Source organism: Typopeltis vanoorti, chromosome 21, assembly GCF_054136105.1.
Source record: "Typopeltis vanoorti isolate ZY-2024b chromosome 21, IOZ_Tvanoo_1.0, whole genome shotgun sequence".
NCBI lineage: Eukaryota > Metazoa > Arthropoda > Arachnida > Uropygi > Thelyphonidae > Typopeltis > Typopeltis vanoorti.
In genome coordinates, this window is record NC_143569.1 from 100,303,388 (window position 1) to 100,325,816 (window position 22,429).

At 36.8% G+C, this 22,429-nt stretch overlaps 1 protein-coding gene across 4 annotated transcripts in view; it reads left to right on the forward strand.

Annotated features, from left to right (window-relative positions):
- Nucleotides 1-22,429, forward strand: part of LOC150095144 (sorting nexin lst-4-like) — a 189,471-nt gene that overhangs the window by 47,286 nt on the left and 119,756 nt on the right. For all 4 annotated transcript variants that reach the window (XM_090411144.1, XM_090411141.1, XM_090411143.1 and 1 more), the window contains exons 4-5: nt 2,208-2,282; nt 10,035-10,208. In XM_090411144.1, coding sequence (XP_090267270.1) covers nt 2,208-2,282; nt 10,035-10,208 — 249 coding nt within the window. The remainder of the gene's footprint in view (nt 1-2,207; nt 2,283-10,034; nt 10,209-22,429) is intronic.

Sequence of the window (22,429 nt, forward strand, 5' to 3'; positions counted from 1 at the left end):
GAAATAGAAATGTAAAGATATATAATTTTCTGGAAGTATAGAAATGTGAAAAGAGGAGGGGGGGGAGTGCTGTTAATGATTGCAGAGGAATTGTGTCCACAAAGTGTGGAAGTTGATAGTGCATGCACAGATTTTGAATCTGTGTTGTGTGAAGTAAATCAACAGGCTAGTATATCTGATAGGATGCTGTTATAGACTGGAGAATGTAAAGAATACTGATTGTGAAATGTTTAGGCAAATTAGTTGGGAATGTAAAAAGAAGATGATCCTGATGGGAGACTTTAATCACAGGAATATAGAATGAAAGAAGGAGACAGTGTATGGGAATAAGGTGAGTGAGTTTGTGGAATTTCTGAGAGATAAGTATCTTAAGCAGCATGTGATTGAAGCAACTAGAGACCTTAATGTTTTGGATTTGGTGATAACTTCACAAGATGTAGTTGTTAATGGGGTGTTGACACTGCTGCTGCTGATTGGCAAGAATGATCATGAGGTACTTGTTTGGGGAGTGATGAAACAAGAAAACGGTTACTGCCAAAAATAGATATATGTGGAAGTATAAAGCAGGTGATTATAGGAAATTCTGTAGTCAGTTAGCATCAGTATGTTGGGCAGATGAGCTGAGCAGAAAAGATGTGGACACTGCATGGAAACTCACAAGGCGATAACTGACCAAAGCAATGTATAATTGCATACCAAGGGTTAAACAAATAAATAGATTAGGAGTAAATTATAGGCCAGTCTGTATAACTGTGTTTGTGGTGAAGGTGCTGGAGAGATTGGTTAGGATTAGAATACAGGATTGAGTTGATGGACATAACATTCTTTATGATGGTCAGCATGAATTTGTAAGGATAGGTCCTGTTTTAGCAATTTACTTGCATTTTATGATAGGGTAATGAGCATGTTAGATAACAAATAATTATGTAGAGTGATATTCTTGGACTTTAAAAAACTGTTTGATAGATTACCACAGATTACTTGGTGTTCAAGCTGCAGAGGATGGGAATAGATAGTATATTGGTTAGCTGGATTAGAGATTGACTCTCTGAATGATACTAGCAGGTTGTGTATGATCGAGCAGTGTCTCAAAACAGGAGGGTAGCCAGTGGATTGCCTAGAATTCTGTTCTTTGGTCCCTGCTATTTAAATTATTTGTAAATGGTATATCATGTGGACTGACTGGGGATCTTCAGTTATTTGCTGATGTGCAAAGTTGGGAAGAATTATGAGTCATTGCTGATGTTAATTATCTTCAGGAAGATTTGAATAGACTTTTCACCTGTGCAAAGAAGTGGGGTTGTAGTTTTAATATTAATAAGTGAAAGGTATTGTGTTTTTGAGTGCATAAATATTAGGCTATGTGCTATCAATGGTATCGTACTGCAGAGGGTGGATGAGATTCAAAATTTGAAAGTGGTGGTTGACAGTAGACTGAAGTTTAGAGTGCATATTGCTAGTGTTTCAAAGGCTGCACATCGCAGTGCTGCTATGATAATAAGTACTCTAACATGTAAGGATAAGGAAGTGGTTGTACCACTGTATAAAGCATTGGTCATACTACACTTGGGCTATTGTGCTCAGATCTGGTCACATGGGTTTCAGTATGATGTGGAGACATTCGAGAGGGTCCAGAGGCTATTGACTAAGACAACATCAGGAATTTGGAATGCTGGCTATGGAGAGAGGTTGAAGAAATATGGATTGTGGAGTTCAGTGGATAGAAGGAAAAGAGGTGATATGATAGAGACATTTAAGTTAGTTTGAGGATTTTATTGGATTAATCGAGATGAGATTATAAACAGGGTAAAAAGCAAGAGGGAAAAAACCAGAGGTCATCCTTGGAAGTTATGTAAGAGTGTTGTGAAGAGGGGATGTAAGGAGTAGATTTTTTACATGGACAATTATCAGTGAATAGAACACATTACCAGAATGGGTTGTTAATGAAAGGATTGTTAAGGACATTAAGATTCGGTATGATAAATATGTTGTCAGTTGAATGAACCTCCCATGATGAGTCTGCTGACTCCATGGAGGGTACAATATAATAATAATAATACTAGTTTAAGAGTATAAAGGATGGTAACAAAAATATGTGACATAATATTAATTTTCCGTGATCTTAATATATTGGTTATATTACATTGCTTTAATTAACATATATATATATATATATATATATATATAAACACACATATTTTGATTAGGATGCTGGTGAAGGCTGGTGGGAAGGAAAGAACAGTAGAGGGGAAATAGGATTTTTTCCTGCATGTTATGTTGAAGTAAGTTTCTTAATTCTTTTCTGTTTTAATTCAGAAGTAAAATGTGATTTGTAATTCATCTAAAATTATGAATAACAAAATTTATTAATTTATACTTTTAAAGATATGGAAGATTCATGTTCACAACACTTTACTTAATCAGAAAAACATTCATATATTACTATTATTCTTATTAGCACCAGACTTCCATGGAATCAAAAGACTCATTATGGGAGGTCCCCACCTTCGTATATGGTAGATCATCAAACTATATCTTAAACTCATAATAATAGTTTGTCTATTATTATGAGTTTAAGGCATTGACTTAAACTTATGATAAAATTTCTACACTCATCACACTCTCAGGCAATACATTCTCACCAACCACTCTCCATGCAAAGAACCTGCTCCTCTTGCCCCTTGCTCACACCTTCCTTATATGGATTCAAGGGATGGCTTCTTGTTCTACCCATCCTCCCTCCATTCTATAAAAAAAACCTGTGCCACATTACCCTGGTAAAAACCCCATTACTACCTAGACTCAGTCATATCCACCACCTTCTTCCTCCTATTCACAAGATTCTGCAGATGGAACTCTCTCAGCCTGTAGACATACCTTACATTCCCTAGACTGGAAACTACCATAGTCAGTCTTCTCCTGGACCCTGTCCAATAAATCCTCATTGCGTGAAAAGCAGATAAAATCTGTCCACAGTATTCCATATAAGTCCTAGGGCAGAATTAACTTCCAGGGATGGCCCCTTGTCATCACTCCTTCCCACTGTTCAACCAAGCAAAAGACCTTCCCAGTGTCAACCCTGTAACCACCTCTCCTTCTATTCACCAAACTCTGCAGTCCACATTCCCTCAGCCGATCCTCATGACTAACATTGTACAGTCCTGAAATCATCTTGATATCCACCTCCGTACCCTTTCCACAGTTAATTTATCCCCTTCAAATCCTGTGGACCAAATCTGAGAACAATAGTCTAAGTGTGGTCTGATCAGGGTCTTATACAACAGAATGATAGCTCTTTTATCTCTGCAGGTCAGCATCCTTCTAATTATTGCAGCAATCCTCTGTGTTACCTTCACCACCTTTGCAATATGTTCCCTGAATTTCAGGTTTCTATCAATCATCAATCCCAGATCTCTTGTCTCCCCTACTTCCTCCAGTATAGCTCCTCTAATAGAGTATGCAGCGTTCCATTGATGTGTCCCAAACCTCAAGATCTTACATTTTGCTGCATTAAAGTGACCCTATTAATTTGTCCATCTGTCTAGTTATTCAAATCCTCCTGCAGGATTACCACATCTGCACTATTATTTATAACCCTTCTCAGCTTCACATCATCTGCAAACAACTGAATATCACCCTGCAATCCACTGACGATGTCATTGATATAAAGGTTAAACAATATAGGTCCCAGTCAGTGGCGGCCCATGAAGTTTAAAGTGGGGGTGCTGCCTATACAAAATAATTTTTAAAAAATTCTTTTTTTCCTAATCAGTAACCAGTTTATTAATAAATAAATCTACAAATTTAGTCAGTGGTGGCCCGTGAAGTTTAAAGTGGGGGTGTTGCCTATACAAAATAATTTTTAAAAAATTATTTTTTCCTAATTAATAACTAATTTATTAATACATAAATTTGTAGATTTATTTATTAATAAACTGGTTACTGATTAGGAAAAAAAAAATTTTTTTAAATTATTTTGTTTAGGCAGCACCCCACTTTAAACTTAACGGGCGCCACTGGTCTCAGTACCGAGCCCTGTGGGACCCCACTTGTAACCCTCTGCCTCCTTGAAAATGTCCCACCATACACAACTCTCTGATACCTATCGGACAGCCAATCCTGAATCCACTTGACCAACCTGACATCCAATCCCATGTGCTGCAACTTAAATATCAGCTTATCATGTGGCACCCTGTCAAATGCCTTCGCTAAATCCAAGAAAATGGCAGTATATGCCTTTCCCTCATCTACTGCTCTTGTTACTTTATTATAAAAGACTAGCATATTACTAAAACAAGAGTACCCCTTCACAAATCCATGTTGACTCTCACAGATAACGTTACCCTCATAAGAATGAAAAAGAATTTATTAAATTGTTGCAAGACAACTTTCTCAAGTAACATGTCAGCAGGAACTTAAGGTCAAAGAATGTTAGATTTGATCGTAAGCATCAGACGGATTCTCAGTTAAGAATATTTATTTTACTATCAATTGGTGAGAGTGATCATGCTGTACCTTCCTGGGAGGCAGCGAATTATATTGATGTTCCAATTAGGATAGATTATATGCTGAACATCAAAAGGAGAATACTCTCTTTGGTCCCATGGTATCAGTTACTGAATGGGAAAGATATTAGTAATACATTGAAATCTTTGAAAAAGTGCTTAAATGACACAGTGTCTAAATGTATCCCAATAGTTTGATGGACAAATAGAGTGGGAGTGAAATGGATGTGCAACCTTATTAATCAAGAGATCCATAAAAAGAAGATGATGTGAGAGGAATATTGCAAGAATAAGATGACAGGAGTCAGTAGCGCACTCATGATTTAATCTTGCGGGGGCCAAGTTGAGTAGACGATTTGAGAATGCACACTATGTTGCATACGACCTATGACTGAACATCTGCAGTGATTACCAATACATGATACCCGTGATCACCTCTGGCCTGACTCGGGCAAACTCGCTCCGTCCGCAAGAGCACTACTTCTTTAACCTTGCGTTCACAGTGGCCGGGATTCCATAAGCTATAGGGTATTCCCACTTTATGTGGCCGCTAATTCATAAGTAGCATAGAAATATAAGACACAACATAAATTTTTAAAAAAATGAATTTTAATTAGGAAAAGATTTTTTTGAAAATTTTCCAGTGTTTTTTTTTCCTTTTTCTTTTTTTTTCAGGGGGCAGGGCCCCTTGGCCCCCTCCCTGAGTGCACCACTGACAAAAGTTATGAAATATATGAAGTGCAGGCCAGAATTTATGGCTGGCTAAAGGCAACCCAAAAGAATTTCATTGTTATGTCCAACTAAAAGAAAGAATGATTGTGGGAGAAGAACTTAAGTGAAAGCAGATGGTACCCTAGTAGAATCAGAAATAATGAGTGCTCATTTCACAAGATCTATCAACCTGTTGTATGTAGAGATAGTGGTGCATAAGAACGAAGTTGAAGAGTTGTTGCATAATATGGAGAGGAATTCAGCAATAGAGACAGATAGAATATCAACACATATGCTAAAGAAATGTTCAGTTTAATTGGATAGGCCTTTGACATGCTTGAGTCTCAGCTCAGAAAAGATACCACAGGAATGGAAAGAATGTATGATAGTGTACAAGGGTGATGCATAAATTGATGTCTCTAACTACTGACCTTTCAGTATCTCTGGTAATGATGAGGAAGATCTCATCATTACCAAATGATTTCAAATTGTGATGATTTCACAATTTGAGCAGTGTGATCCCTGAACTTCATATCCCTGTCCCCCATTCTCTCTCTCTCTCTCTCTCTCTCTACCAAATTTCAAACTCTTTTACTTTGCTACAGTGAACTGGTTGCTCCACTAACTTGCTCACTCTTACAGTTTATTCAGATCCTCCTGTAGGGCTACCACATTTGCTTCACTCCTCATTGTTTTCCCCAACTTTGCATCATCAGTTTGACAAATTCATGCTGTCCATTACAGAAAACACTGCTATTATCAACCCAAATCTTCATCCCAGCTCTCACCAACACCTCTCAAAAATCTTAACCACAATTTCAGATACACAGATTTGCATATATTTTTGTTGTTTATTTCTTAATGGTATATATTAGAACACAGAAAAATAAGTAAATAATTAATTTATTAACTTATTGCTGATATTTCGCTGGTGATATATTGGTGACATTAAAGGCACATCCAAAAAGATTGCAAGAATTCTTAATAAACATGAACTACGCACCACATTCAGACCATGTGGCAAATTAGCAACCCTTATCTGCTCACCCAAGGACAGCATTCCCCCTCTATCACATCCAGGAGTCTACGAAGTACCCTGCTCATGTAATCAAGCCTACTACGGTCAAACAGGAAGAATTGTGAACATCCGCATCAGCGAACACAAAAGATACATCCGGCATTATCACTATGGCAAGTCAGGCCTAGCAGACCATGCTCTGGATACCCCTGCACACAGGATCAACTGGAAGAACACAAAAGTACTGCACAGAAGCTCTTACAAGTCGGAGAGATTGTTCTTAGAGGCAACAGAAGCCCTGAAACACACTCCAAATCTCAACCAATATGGCTGTATAAATTTGCCTAAAATCTGGGAGACAGTCATCTTAAGAAAAAACAAGTACCGGTTTTTTCTCTGTTTAGGACTCTAGTCTTATGTGATAGCTACAATTTTTTTTTTTTTTTTTTCAGATAGAGGGCACCAAAATCAGGACTAGTCTTTGTGTTGCTGCTACAATTTTGTTTAACTAGTCCGTTGATTACACCATGTTGTTATAGTCTCGCGTATTGTGACAAACTGTGTTTTGTGCTCTGAAGATGCTGGTTATATCACCAGCGAAATATCAGCAATAAGTTAATAAATTAATTATTTACTTATTTTTCTGTGTTCTAATATATACCGTTAGGAAATAAACAACATGTATGACGAACACATAAGTCTGTCCACTCGTTTATAGATTTGCATATAATTTGAAACCTCAGTCTTTTCACCTCCCACAGATTCAAAAAATTCTCCTACTTCTTCCTTAGTGGAACAATAGATAAAAATAAGTTTCATTGTCCAATTCCCCATTTTGAAATTTGTCCACTTAATGATAGTTTAGTGATCACATTCAGTACCTAATGTTTTCTTGTTTGGCATTGAATGCTATCATCGTTACTCCTTTCTATCTCTGATCACTGGTGCCTGAATATAACATGCTATATTATTTAGCAGGATCTTACTTGTTTTAATCTTTATCTCAATAATATCAGTTATAGTAATGGTGCTTCTCTTGTTCGGCTCTTCTGCCAGTTTGACTTCCTTTGTGTTGATGGTATCTGTCTTCATTTCTGCTAATGTTGAATTTCCAGTAGCTGACTTTTCACTGTTTATCCTAGTTCCTTGATGAAAACAGTGGGGGCCCTTGTTTAATCATGCAACTTCCCAGCTGGCATGAAATTTCATTATCCTGCACTATCATGTTTGTTTCTGGCTTAAACCACTATAGAATACAGTTTGATCAGGTAAGTTCCATGCTAGCCTATCCTCATTTGTTCAGCATTTAGTGAATGCTGAACAAATGAGGCTATCATGAAGGTAAGGATTGGACATTAAGTATGTCAGTATGAGCATCTAAATGGGTCATTTCTTAATGATTCTTTAGACTCCTTGGAGGTGCATTCGTTATTATTATTATTATAATCCTGCCTTCCTTCCAAAGGAGTGGAAGAAACGGAAGATTGTACCCCTTCAAAAGGGTGGGGACAAGGCTCAAGCTTCAATTATAGTCCAGTCTGTGGTCAGGTGTTGTGGTTAAACTGTTGGCAAGATTAGTGAGGACCAAAATTCAGAATTGATAACAGTGGAATCATCTCTGATGGACAGTATGGGTTTGCTAAAAGATGATCATGTTTTAGTAATCTGCATGATGAGGTGCATTGGACAAGGGAGATGCATACACAGTGGTAAACTTTGATTTTGCAAATGCTTTTGATAGATTGCTACATGATAAGTTAAATTGGAACAGATGGAATTGGATAATAAATTAGCATTGGATTGGAGATTGGCTATCTGGCTAGAATGGCTAAATATCAACAAGTTGTGTATGGGGTAGTATCCTGGAAGAGGAATAAAAACAGGCCCTTGAAGTAAACTAGTAGTGTACTTCAAGGGTCTGCTTTAGTCTATTTCTGTATAACTTGTATGTCAATGATACTGAAAAAGGTTTGAATGGGGATAAAAGAGGATATATAAATTCATTCACGCCTAGAACCAATTCCTTGATTATTGTAAATGTAAACCTGAAGATTAGGGTTGTTGTAAATCCTCTGCATGTCTGCTTGAGCATTGTCAAGGTATTATTTTAATTGTGCACATTCTGCTTTTCTACTTCTGTGATAAGTCCCCATTTCATCTAATATAGGATTTTTAGTACAATTTCAGTCTCTGGCTGTATGATGTAGTGGACACCATACAAGTCTATGTGCAATTCCTAGAAATTTCATAATCTAACTGTTCTGTTGGATGGAGCATATATATTTATGAACCTTATTACACTTCTATGGTATTTCCAGTCTTTTTTTTTAAGGTCTTTTAAGCCCTTTTTTAAGGTTTTTTAAGCCCTTTTAAGTCTCCCTTTGGATATTACAGGAAAAATCTAAAGAGGGGAGTAAGAATAAGAACCTGTACTTCAGTCCTGTTAGACTTTCCAAGGCTCCAGTAAGACAGCTGCTTATCTGTCTGTATCTTTATATCTGTAGAACTATGTCTCTTGGAGAAACGACAAAACTGATAACCTAATATTATGGTATAGCATTAGTTTCCATGCAGCTTGTTTAATTGGATGCAGAATGCTTTTATATTTAATGAGGCAACACAGAAGGGAGATGATATGGTTGGTGAAGTTTAACTGCTAGATCTTTAAATTTTGGATGAATCTACTGGGGTCTTCAAGATATTCATACTGTAGAAACTTTGCATCAATGTATTTTTTTTTTCTTTACATGTGTGTGTGTGTGTCTTTTCCTTTATTAAAAGAGATTGTTCGAATGTGAGTATATTTAAGGCATGGTATGACTTAAATGTAATTAAGCTGTGTGTGAGACAAAGGAGCCTCCCACGATGAATCTTTTACTCCATGGAGGGCTGATAATAATAATCCTGACAGAAATCTTAACCCAAGTCCCATTGGTACAATGCTAGCTACTGCATATGGACTGTTTTTTATAGAGGATAGCCAACTGTCCTTTTTTCAGCTTAATGGCCCATTTAGACCTAATGCTGCCATTACTAGGTTTCTTCATTGGCCTCTGTCATAAGCTACATCTGGTGTAAATGTTCATCCAGCCATCTTAATTAGTCTCCTGTTGTTACCACAACCATCCATCATGTTTGGGGATCTTTGTATGGGTCTTTTCTTATCAATTTTATTTGTAAGTACTTGTTTGATTATCTTTTCATCAGCTCTCTAAACATCACCAAACCACTCAGTTCTCTTGCTCCTTATAAAAGACAAGGATGTTGGATCTTTGAAATAGGTTTCATAGTTCATCGTTATATCCTCATTCATAGTTTCCAGTATCTTGATTGTATGATGGTCCAAAGGTTTTTCTCAGTACTTTTCTTTCAAATGTGATAAATTTTCTATTATCTTCTTTTGTTGTTATTTGTTCATCATGTTTCACAACCATAGGTTAATATTGGTCTTAGATAACTAAAATATAGTTTTTCTTTAGATTTTCTTGATAATACTCTAGACTTCAGGTGTAAAATTGCAAAATTTCCATGATTGGCCCTCTGAATGGCATTGTAGCTATTAATATTGAATTTTTCCACTACAACAAATTATTCCTATGGTCCTTACATGATTTTTATCAAGTTGAAAAAAAAATTGAAAAATATTTAAAAAAATAAAATTTTGCATGGGATATTTTGTATATATTGGATATATATTTTGTAGTACAACTGTAAAGTAAATAAAATCTATAGTAGACAGAAAATTGAATATTGAGAAATGTAATCTTTTTAATATATCTATTTTTCCCCCTAAATTAAAGGCATTACCTCCAGAAATACCAAGCATTCAGATTCCACCTCTAATATCAAGTTTTACTGCAGATAACATGAAGACTGTACATAATTTACCATATGCAGAATATCATGGAAGACAGTGTTGGGACGACGATGATGATGATGACTGGGATGAGGATGATTTATCACAAGGTACTGAGGTAGGAGCTGTTATTTAGTTTCATTTTTGGCCTCTCTTTCATGTTCTTTCAAGTAACTGCTCTCAGGTGATGTGGGCAGTGGTGAGCTATAAGGGGCTCGCACAAGCCATTTGTTAAATTTTTCTCAAATTTGCGAGTCCCTTGTTCTTCTTGTTTACTTTTTTATTTTTTCAAAAACAAAATATATTTTTTAAACATATTAAGTGACAAACTCATACTAACAAAAATTAATCTATTCGGCAGTGTATAAATTATTTGGAATTATTGTTTCAAGTCTTCTATAACGAATGCACCAAAATAAAATAAGCACATGCGCTATCTTTACCCTTCTCGTAGCCAATCGTATGGTAAAACCAGTAGCCAATCAAATGTTTTGTAAAAGATTTCATTCTTATTATATTTTGATTGTTAAAAAATGTTTTTCTTGTGTAAGATAAATTAACACAGTTGATTGTGTGCAAATATTTCATGTGTAGATCATGAAATATTTGTTTAAAAATTATAGCCTCTAGAGGTTGATTGTCCTCTCATACTTTTTGATTGGAATTTGTACACAAGCTGTATTAATAAAAGTTTTTGTGTGAAATACAGCTTTTTTTTTTCTTTTTTTTTGCTCGACAATGGGCAAGCCCTTTGTTAAAATTTCCATAGCTCACCACTAGATGTTGGAAATATATCATGTAAGATATATTTCCCACAAATATCTCGAATATAAGATATATTCAAGTTTCTATCCTCACTTAGCACATAAAAATATTCCTTACTTCATAAAATCATTTATTGATGATATACAGCATATCCTCTGCTACATGATGTATGCAAGCAATCAGTTGTTGCCATGGAAGCTTAACATCATCTATCTGTCTTAGTGTGCTGCAACATACACTGACAACTTTTCCACCTAATATACACAGGTATACTGTGAGTTATTATCATGGAAATTTGAAAGCATAATAACCCATCCAATCAACAAAAAACTGTTTTAGTATACAATGAGATAAATAAATATGAATGTTTTCCTTGCATTTGTAGTTTGTAGTGATGTCCTTTGATTAGAAAGAGTTGTGTTCAAATCCCATTTAAAATCAAGGAACATTTACAAGGACTTTTCAAATGAAGGTAAGTTAGCTTGCCATAACATTTGGAGAGAGAAGAATCTCTCCTTTAAAATAATCAGACTAGTTGGAGAAAACATACACTGACAGTTGTGCTATTTATTGTCTGATGATGATTCTGAGAAATGGCCAGCACTGCACCAAGAAATAAGTGAACATGCATTACTTCTCTACAAATTCTCAAAATTTATTGATGCACTTATCCCAACAATAGATCAGTCTATCAATACCACTACTGAAGAAGTCTGTGCCCACACCCAATCACCAACATCACATTGCCTGTTGAACTTCCTCCTATCCTATCCTTCTCTTCCATCTAGGATGGGTTGAGTTCTCTCCTAATGAGGGGTTACTGGTGTATTAATGCAGCCGGTTCGCCACTCCTCTGCTGCATCCCCTAAGGCCGATATTCATGACTGTGTGTGTTCCGGGGGCCGGTTTGCCTGTTTGCGGGATGAAAAACTCCAGATAATCTGGGGGGAAACTCTACTGTCCACGCATAAGACCAGCTAACTTGGCTATGGCTGAGGAAGATCCTTAAGCTCCTCACGTCATTGATGGGAATCAAACCTAGGACACTCCTTCCCCAGGCATATGGTTGCGAAGTGCATAGCCACTAGGCTAACCGCGCAGACTGAACTTCCTCATCCATGGTGAAATGCCTTCCAGAAAGGTGTTTCTCGAGGTGGGGCAATGAGTAGCATTGTCATGCACAAAAATCATTCTGCTTGTCAGTGTTCATGGTTTTTTGCATTGATTGTTCTACCTTCAGCAAGAAGTCCACCAACAGAATGCCTTGGCAATCCCAGTAGAGTGTGGATGTTTCTAGATTATGGAGACTTGTTTGCTCCATGGGATAAAGTGATGAACCCACATTTCATCTCCTGTGACTAGGCAAGTGAGAAAATTCTCACCTTTGTCACTGTATCACAACAGATTCTCCAGACACATCCCAATGCATGTTGCCTTGTGCTCCTCTAAGAATTGTTAGGGCACTCAGCAGGAGCACACCTTTTGAAAGCCAAGAACATTGTGAACAATTTTGTGAACAGTGAATTTACCCAAGTTCAATACTTGTGCCATTTCATATAGTTTCACTTGCCTTCTTCAAAAACAATGTCCTTAATGTTTAAAATGTTGTCTTCTGTCTTAGTCGATGAAGGCCTGCCTGCCCAATGTCGATCTTCAATGTCACCTCGGTCTGCTTTAAATTGCACCAAAAAACACACCTGCTTCTTTCACATCACCTTTTCACCATACATTACAACCATGGTGTAATTTCACTTTACCAAGTGAAATTCATGGTGAATTTCACTTGGTAAAGCCCTTTTTGCTTGCAAAAAATGAAGAACTTCACAAACACCTTTTTTGAACCATATTTGCATGGTGGCCACCATCTTGCAACTGGAATTAGCTGTGAGGTGACAGTAGCCACACTGCAATGACAGTCTTTTTTGAACATTATTAACTGGTCTATCTGTCCACCAATATTTAAAAAAAAACACGTTACCTTACTTTTCGGAAACCCCTCATATATATATATATGTATATAATTAATTTTTTAACTTGGGGATATTGTATATTAGGGTTACCAAGTAATTTTATAAGCTTGGTTATTTAACTCAAGTAAGCAAAAAACAGCAAACTGTTTGCTTACTTGGGTTTAGGAGTTAAATAACCAAGCTTATAAAATTACTTGGTAACCCTAATATATATATATGAATATTAATATAGCTTAAATGACTATAACACCGAGAATAAAAAAGAATAAGGTTTAATCGTGAGACACTACCAGTTTTGTTGAAAAAATTAACTTTTTCAGGTGTCAAATACAAAGAATTATATAAAAAATAACAGAAACATTATAAAATAACAACAAGTACAGTTTTTTATATTAGATATGTTGTTGTTATTTTATAATGTTTCTGTTATTTTTAATATTATTCTATGTATTTGACAACTGAAGAAGTTGATTTTTTCAACGAAACTAGTAGTGTCTCATGATTAAACCTTATTCTTTTTTATTCTCGGTGTTATAGTCATTTAAACTATATTAATATTCATAACATTATTTACCGAGTAAATATGAACTCCGATATATATATATATATATATATATATATATATATATACGGAAGACGTCCAGAAAGTAAGTTCCAATGGGCTGTCAGAGAAGCAGAAAATATATTTACAAAAAAAAACTTGTTTGTAAATTAAAGTACACATCTTTGACTACTTTTCTATGTCATTTCTGCCATTGTTCAGGCACTTTATCATAACGGGGCACCAAGAGTTGTATACCTTTGTCGTAGAAGGATGCCACTTGTGATGCAAACCACGTATTGACTGCTTCTTTGACCTCGTCATCGCCTTGAAACTGCCAGCCACCAAGGAAAGATTTCAGATGTTTGAACAGGTGAAAGTCACTTGGCACGAGGTCAGGACTATATGGAGGATGATGGAATTGTTCTCAGCCGAAGGTGGCAAAAAGTTGTTGTGTTACGCTGGCCTTGTGTGGGCGGTGTTGTCATGAATCAAAGCAATGCCCCTGGTAAGCATTTCACATAATTTATTCTGGATCGCATGACACAGTTTCTTAAGGGTTTGGCAGTACATGCTCACATTGATTGTGGAGCCTTGACCCAAGAAGTCACTAAGAAAATCGGTGGGCGATTCGATTTTCTTAGACATTATAAACACACACCAAGAAACATACGCACTGCAAGAATGTTTGAAAATGGCATACACCTTGCTAATGAATCAATAAACTTAGCGTGCATGCACACCATTGTGATTGCAGCGCTGCAGTAAAAATATTTAAAAAACGGAACTTACTTTCTGGATGTCCCTCGTATATACACACACACACACACACACATATACTCACGTTCATAGAAACTGCATCACCTTACATAAATAGTTTTTAGTAGTTAAATGGCTATTTTCCTGGAGAGATGTAGAGTAGTTGTCCTCCCTCGATGAGTCTTTGGACTCCTTGGAGGTGTCACATAATAATAATAATCATAATAATAATCATAATAATCTGCTGAAAGGAAGAAGGGGACAGGAAGAAACCCACTGTCTACACCATGCCAAGATCAAATTCTAAAGCAGCTTGGCCTCAAAAATTACTGTGCATTGTCTGGAGAACTGAAATGGAAAATTTTTTCTGATGAGAAAATGTTTAACCTGCAGAGTTTTGATGGCAGACAGACAGTTCGAAGACGATCAGGAGAAAAATTCAACTCCACAGTCTGGATCAACAGTCAAATTCTCAGCCAGTCAGATTATCAGGAGATGCATGTCATATCGTGTTGGTTGTTTGCATTTCACAAATGGTTCACTGAATTTTAGAAGAAGGATTGCTGCCTACTATCAGAGACCACTTTACCGTAACAATGAATTACATCTTTCAGGATGACTCTGTCCCTCGCAACAGGGCAAAAAGTGTAAGTGCCCTATTACAAGGGACAAAATGTGTATGTAATGGTATTACAACCCTCAAATGTACCATACGAATTGAGTTTAGTACTTAAAAAAGTTTGTTTTTCTTGCAGGTTAATAAGTGGCTCAATGAACACTCAATTCAGCAACTATCATGTGGTCAGTAAAAGTGCAGATCTCAACTCTATTCAGAATTTGTGGTACCAAATGGAGAGTGAAATACACAAGAAGAAGGCAAAAAACTTCAAAGCTCCAAGAAGCCATTGTAAGGGTATGAAACCATGAATTGACAGTTGCATCCATCATTCATAGTAAAGAAGTTATGGAGACACAACACACACATATTAGAATAATTACTTTACTTAACATTATTATTATTATTATTAATAACATTTGACCTCTATGGAGTCAGAGACTCATAATGGGAGGTACACACTATTGCACACAGTGCTCATCTAACTGTGCCTTAAACTGATTCAATGTGTCTACACCCACAACACACTCAGGCAATGCATTCCATTCACCAAAAACTCGCCATGCAAAGAACCTACTCCTTACTCTTCTGCTTACACACTCCTACAGTTTCCACGATGACCTCTTGTTCTACCACCCACTCCCATTCTATGAAAAATCTCCTCCATGTCGATGCAATAACAATCCCTGACTAGATTATATATCTCAATCATATCCCCTATCCCTTCCTCCTATTCACGAGTCTCTGCAACTTACATTTTCTGAATCTGTCGTCATACTCCATATTCCAAAGACCACTAACCACCTTTGTGAATCTTCTCTGGACCCTTTTCAACATATCCTTGTCACTATGAAAACCTGATGACCAAATCTGTGCACAGTAATCCATATGAGGACTGATCAAGGCCTTATACAATGGCATCATAACCTCTATTTCTGCATTCAGGGTACTGTGCATCATTGCCATTATCTGATGCAATGTTTTCACAACTTCAGGGGCCACATTGCCATTATCTGTGCAATGTGGCCCCTGAATTTCAGGTCCTTGTTCACCATCACTCCTAGATCTTTCATCTCCTCTACTTCCATTTAAGTTTCCCCACCACATATATACTTTATATCACATCGTTGCTTACCGAATCTCAAAACCTTACACTTTGCAACATTCAACTGGTAGTTCCACTTACCTGCCCATTCATGCAATCTATTCAAGTCCTCTTGTAAGGCATTAACATCAGCCTGACTGTGCATTGCTCTCCCCAATTTTGCATCATCTGCAAACAGCTGCATATCACTAGTCAAATCCATCCAAATATTATTAGCGTACAAATTGAACAACAATGGCCCCCAAAACTGACCCCTGCAGCACACCATTAGTGACCTTTCTCTTTTGGGATACCATACCCCAATATACAACTTTCTGATTCCTATTAAACAGCCAGTCACTGATTAAACTAACTAGTCTATTATCCAATCTCATCTGTTTCAATTTATTTAAGAGCTTGTCGTGTGGCAGTCTATCAAAAGCCTTTATTCTAACACATGTATTGTGTTCCATAAATTCTTCATTATGAATGCTGACCACTGTATAACCTCAAAAGAAAAGTTGCATCCATGAAGAAATTGATTTTGCCAATGCCCCTCCAATGCCAATGGATTAAAGGCAAGAGGATCCATGAAGTATTAAACAACAAAAAACGAATTTTTAGCTTAAAATGTCAGTACAACTATGTAGTTGAACTAAATTTTGATACTGGTAATTATTTATCCAGTGAAAATATCACCATCCACTCCATTTTGAAATCTTTGCAAATCTGTTAAGTTTGTTGACATTTCCTAATTATGTCACCTCTTGTAATAAAAAGAGCCAAATATTAATCAAAAATTAAAATGTTATATTACCTTGTTCATTATTTGTGACACTTATTGTATTATTATCCCTTTTCAAATAAGCATTTTAATTTAATTAACAAAACAACATGGTTACAGCCAGGATTCAGTTTCTATGAGTATATATATATATATATATATATTCATAGAAACTGGGGTGCTTAAGGGTCAAAGCTATATAACTGAAAGGAGACCTCCACATAGCCTTTAAAGGAATGCAGAGAACTAACGATCAGGGCTTCTGACTTAATGTCCAATCCTTACCTTCTCATGGTGCACCCTGTTAGATATCTACCTGGATACTGTTAGATCCTGAATGGACGATTTTTAGAAATTATTCATTCAGAATCTAACATAAGAATTTGGCTAACTCAGATAATACCTGGAAATACCGATAGAAATATAAGATCTGATAATGTTGGAGTCTTGACAAGTAACAGACTGATTTGGAGGAAAATTGTAGATAGGAAGTTAGTAATGATGTAATTTTTTTCTTGTAGTACTATCATATCCTGTACACCCCTTGAGAGTACATGCAGAAATTTGATGATGATGATGATGAGATAATACCTGGTTGACAGCACACAGTTATGAATTTATGTTGCAAAGGAATTTGTATAATAACAAGTAAATCGTACTAAAAAAATCTTGTAGTTGAAAGTTAAACTGAAGGATTATAGGATTAGTGAAATTTTAATAAGGAAATTGTAGTATAATCTTGTCCCATTAAGCTGTCTTAAACTTAATAAGTTGCCAAAGAAGTTAAGAGTACGAGTGCAAAGGTCGAGTTACATACGCACTTATCGGCCGTAATGCCGCCAGCTACAACATACGAGGAAGATGACGTAAGCGGGATTCCCAAGAATACAGCACCTAAATGGCAGCTAGGACTTGAGGATCACCTTAAGGGCATGAAAACGAAGGGTCGTATGAGAAAGAAGGGACGAAATATAAGCAGAATGCACGCGATAATGAGGGGCTTTTTCTGGTTGTTCCTGACTTTACTTCGAGGATTCCTGAATAGCGAACAGAGTAGGGATGAGCTAGAGAGATGTCCCACTTGAGTGGGAGCAGAGAATGCGCTGTATCAAGGCAGTGAGAATTTCGAGTCCGGGAAGAATGTAAAACGGACGGCGTAGTCGTAAGCCCATTGCGGAAGCTACTGACAGAAGGAGGACCCAAAATACTCGCGGCCATTAACAAACCTTTTGAAGAAAAAAGATTGGATAACGTAAAGACTTCTGTTGTATGTTTAAATGAGACAGAATTTAATGTTAGATCATATTAAATGGACATTTCATAGTGGACTATAATAAGGATTTGAATTTTGAGATAGAGTAATTCTGCTAAACAAAGGAATTTCAGGAGTGAAATTTTAGCTGCATGCGACTGAGATTATATGTGAATTTGATATTTTGTAGATGATTTATATTAGAATAGTAACGGGTTGAGAAATGTATTTTAATGTTGCAATAATTAAGAGTTTGATTTAGAATAATATAGTTAGCTTGTTTTAATGTTGCATAGAGTGTGAGTAATTGCCAGGTTGATCTATGAGTGTTTTCTTAAATTAGTATTGAGTAACTAACTTAGTAAGAGATTTTGTAAAGCTTAATATCCCAATTCAATTATAGTTGTAAAGTGAATTTGTTCCAATAAACATGTTTTATTGTATATGCCTGATTCGTGCATGATTCAAGAATTCAAATTACCACTTGCAAAAATTTAGAACCATAGCGGGAGGGAATTTAATGAGAGTGTTTGAGTAATAGATTTATTGGTCACAACTGCAATTAGAACCAGTATCTATTTAGTGCATATTAGAATGAATGCCAGTTAACCTAGGAATATTTCCCTGAATTTTGAATAAGCTCATATTATAGTACTCTGGCTGGTGCAGCAATAAAAAATAAATTTGCTAGAGTCCGAAAAGGAATCATTCCTAGGTAGAGTTGAGTAGGGCATTATTAAGGAAGTAAGTTAGTAAAAATAAATAACAATAGCGAAAGAGAATGAACATATAACAATGGCACAGCCGATGAAGATATAACAATACTGAATGAACGAGGATGGGCGAGCAATTTGGGATTAGCCGACCAAATTGTATTCTTATTGGCTTAAACTCAAATATCAAATGATGGTACAACATGACAGAATTTCATGCCGGCTGGGGCATCACACAGTTAAACAAGGCCCCCGTTGTTTTTGCAAGGGAACCAGGGCAAACAGTGAAAAGTCAGCTACTGGAACAAATCCTAAAATCCACCCCACCTCAATATCACCAGAGTTCAAGATCAGTACTATCAACATAAGAAGCCTTAATGACAAAGAAATGGAGCTAGCTGAGGAATTGGATAAGTACCAGATTGACATAATAGGATTGGATAAGTACCAGTGTGACTGAAACCTAAAAGGCAAACACTGGTGAGATCTTTCTGAGCAATAAATACAAAATGTCATATTCAGGCAATAACAATCAAGGAAAAGGAGTAGCCATAGTATTCAACACTAAATACGAGGCTAATCTTCTTGAATGGAAGGAAGTCTCATGTACAGGATGTGGGCAAATATGAGAATGGGAAACTGGACAGTGAGACTTATTTGTGGCTATGGTCCCACAGAAGGCTCTACTAAAGTAGAAGTGGAGGAATTTTTTAAGGCTTTAGAGAAAGCAACTAACACAATGAAAAAGGAAAAGTTGGTCCTTGTTGGGGATCTAAATAGCAGAGTGGGAAATGATTGTCAGACATACAAAAATATTTTGGGAAAATTTGGAGAAAAGAGCAGAGCTAATCATAAAGGCAAATACCTGTTGGATTTCTGCTCATTACATGGACTGATTATTACTAACACAATGTTCCAACATAAAAATGTGCACAAATTCACATGGAGAGAAGAAGCAAGAAATAAGAAAAGTCTTATTATTATTATATTATTATTATTATTCAGGCCTCCATGGAGTCAAAAGACTCATCGTGGGAGGTCCTTCCTAAGAACATAAAGTCTATCAAGACTCATCAAGGGGAGGTTCCCCCCTAAGAAACACAAAGTCTATCATACCACTCCTTAAACTCATTGACCATTCTCGCTCTCACCACTCCATCAGGCAATGCATTCCACGGTTCAACCACCCTCCATGCAAAGAAACCGCTTCTCACCCTCTTGCTCACAGTTTCCTTTCGTAACTTCCAGGGATGGCCTCTTGTCATCACTCCTTCCCGCTGTTCAACCAAGCGAAAGAACTCCCCAATGTCAATCCTGTAACCACCTCTCGACAGTTTAAAATTCTCAATCATATCACCTCTCCTTCTTCTATCTACCAAACTCTGCAGCCCACATTCACTCAGCCAATCCTCATAACCAAAATTGTACAGTCCTGAAACCATCTTTGTCATCCATCTTTGTATTCTTTCCACAGTTAATTTATCCCCTTCAAATACTGGGGACCAAATCTGAGAACAATAGTCTAATTGTGGTCTGATCAGAGACTTATACAATGGAATTATAACCCTTTTATCTCTGCAAGTCTGTGTCCTTCTCATAATTGCAGCAATCCTCTGTGTTACGTTCACCACTTTGGCAATATGTCCCCTGAATTTCAGGTTTCTATCAATCATCAACCCCAGATCTCTTGTCTCCCCTACTTCCTCCAGTATAACTCCTCCCATAGAGTATGCAGCATTCCATCGATGTTTCCCAAACCTCAAGACCTTACATTTTGCTGCATTAAACTGAGGCCCCCATTCATTTGCCCATCTATCTAGCTTATTCAAATCCTCTTGCAGGGTTACCACATCTGCACTATTATTAATAATCCTTCCCAGCTTTGCATCATCTGCAAACAACTGAATATCCCCTTGCAATCCACTGGCAATGTCATTGATATAAAGGTTAAACAATATAGGTCCTAGTACTGAGCCCTGTGGGACCCCACTTGTAACCATCTACCTCCTTGAAACTGCTCCACCATACACAACTCTCTGATACCTATCAGACAGCCAATCCTGAATCCAGTTGACCAATCTGACATCCAGACCCATGTGCTCCAACTTAAATATCAGCTTATCATGTGGCACCCTGTCAAATGTCTTCGCTAAGTCTAAGAAAATTGCAGTATATGCCTTTCCCTCATCTAATGTTCTTGTAACTTTATTATAAAAGGCTAGCATATTGCTAAAACAAGAGTGCCCCTTAACAAATCCATGTTGACTCTCACAGATAACATTACCCTCATCTGCCCAATGCTCTATACAGTCCCTCACTACTTTCTCCAAGATGTTAACAACTACTGATGACACACAGACTGACCTATAATTAGACACTTCCAGTCTCTTACCACCCTTATGCAATGGCACTATCTTACCTTCCTTCCATTCTCTGGGCACCTTTCCCGCAGCTAGACTTTCATTGAAAAGCCAGGTTAAAGGCACTGTCAGTTCCCTAGCACACTCTCTCAAAACTCATGGTGAAATATCATCCAGTCCCAAAGCTTTATTGACATCCAAAGTACTCAGTATCTGAAACACATTCTCCTCCTGTACCTCTAAACCTCGAACCAGCCCTATCCCTCTAGCATTAAAACTGACTCCTCTAGGATGAAATACTTATTGACTATGTTATTGTTGATAGTGATGTTTTCCCCCCTAGTGCAGGACACCAGAGTGTACAGAGGATTTGAAATTGGAAGTAATCACCATTTAGTCTTCAGCAGGATAAAATTGAATTTCATATTGAAAAGAATAACATGTAAGAAAATTTTAAAGTGAATAAAAATTGAGAAACTCTCAAATGTGAACTCTAGACTAAAATACACAAATATAATTGAAGAAAAAATGAAAGAGTTTGAGAACAGGAACCAAACCTTGGAGATTCAGTGGCAACCGTGATTGATTCAGCCCGAGATGCATGTGGTGAGGTTGTCTTTAAGGATAGAAAAATTAGAACTCCATGGTGGGCACAGGAAGTTAAAGAGGAAAGAAAAGAAGAAAGCAAAAGTTCCTGGCAAATAAGTCAGTTTGTGCTCTCAGAGAATACAGAGACAAATGTAAGAAAGCAAAATACTCTGTAAAACTAGTGAAAGAAAAGTCATGGGATGACTTTGGTAAGAACATAGAAAATAAATATTAAGAAGGTGGCAAGATATTCTAGAGGTTGTAGAAGAAGCTCAGAAATGGAGGAAAGAGTGTTGTAAAAGGAATTAGAGATGATAAAGGTGACATTAAAACAGGAGAAAAAAGATATCTTTGAAGTATGGAGTAATTACTTTGAAAATTTGCTAAATGAAACAAGCAGTGATAGCACAGTGGTAAAAAATACTCAACAGACATACTGTCAGGAATACATATCCATACTTGAAGTAGAAAAAGCCATTAAAGGCTTGAAATGTGGAAAGGCATCAGGAGTAGATGATATTTGACCAGAAATGCTCAAGTATGGAGGTATAAAAGTCTTACAGTGGCTGCACTGCATAGTTCAGAAAGCCTAGACAGAGGGATAAATTCCAGATGATTGGAGTAGAGCTCTCATAGCACAAATTTATAAAAAGGGAAATAAAACTGATTGTGAGAATTACAGAGGTATTTCTCTACTGAGTGTGCATGGTAAGATTTATGCCAGTATACTTGAGAACGGTTGAAAACGATTGTGGAAGCTTGGTGAAGAACAAGCTGAATTCAGGTCAAATAGAGGCTGTCAGGATCAGATTTTCACTTTACGACAGATAGTTGAGAAATCATGGGAATATAACAAAAATCTGTCTTGAAGTTTTGTAGATCTGGGAAAGGCATGCAACAAGGTGCC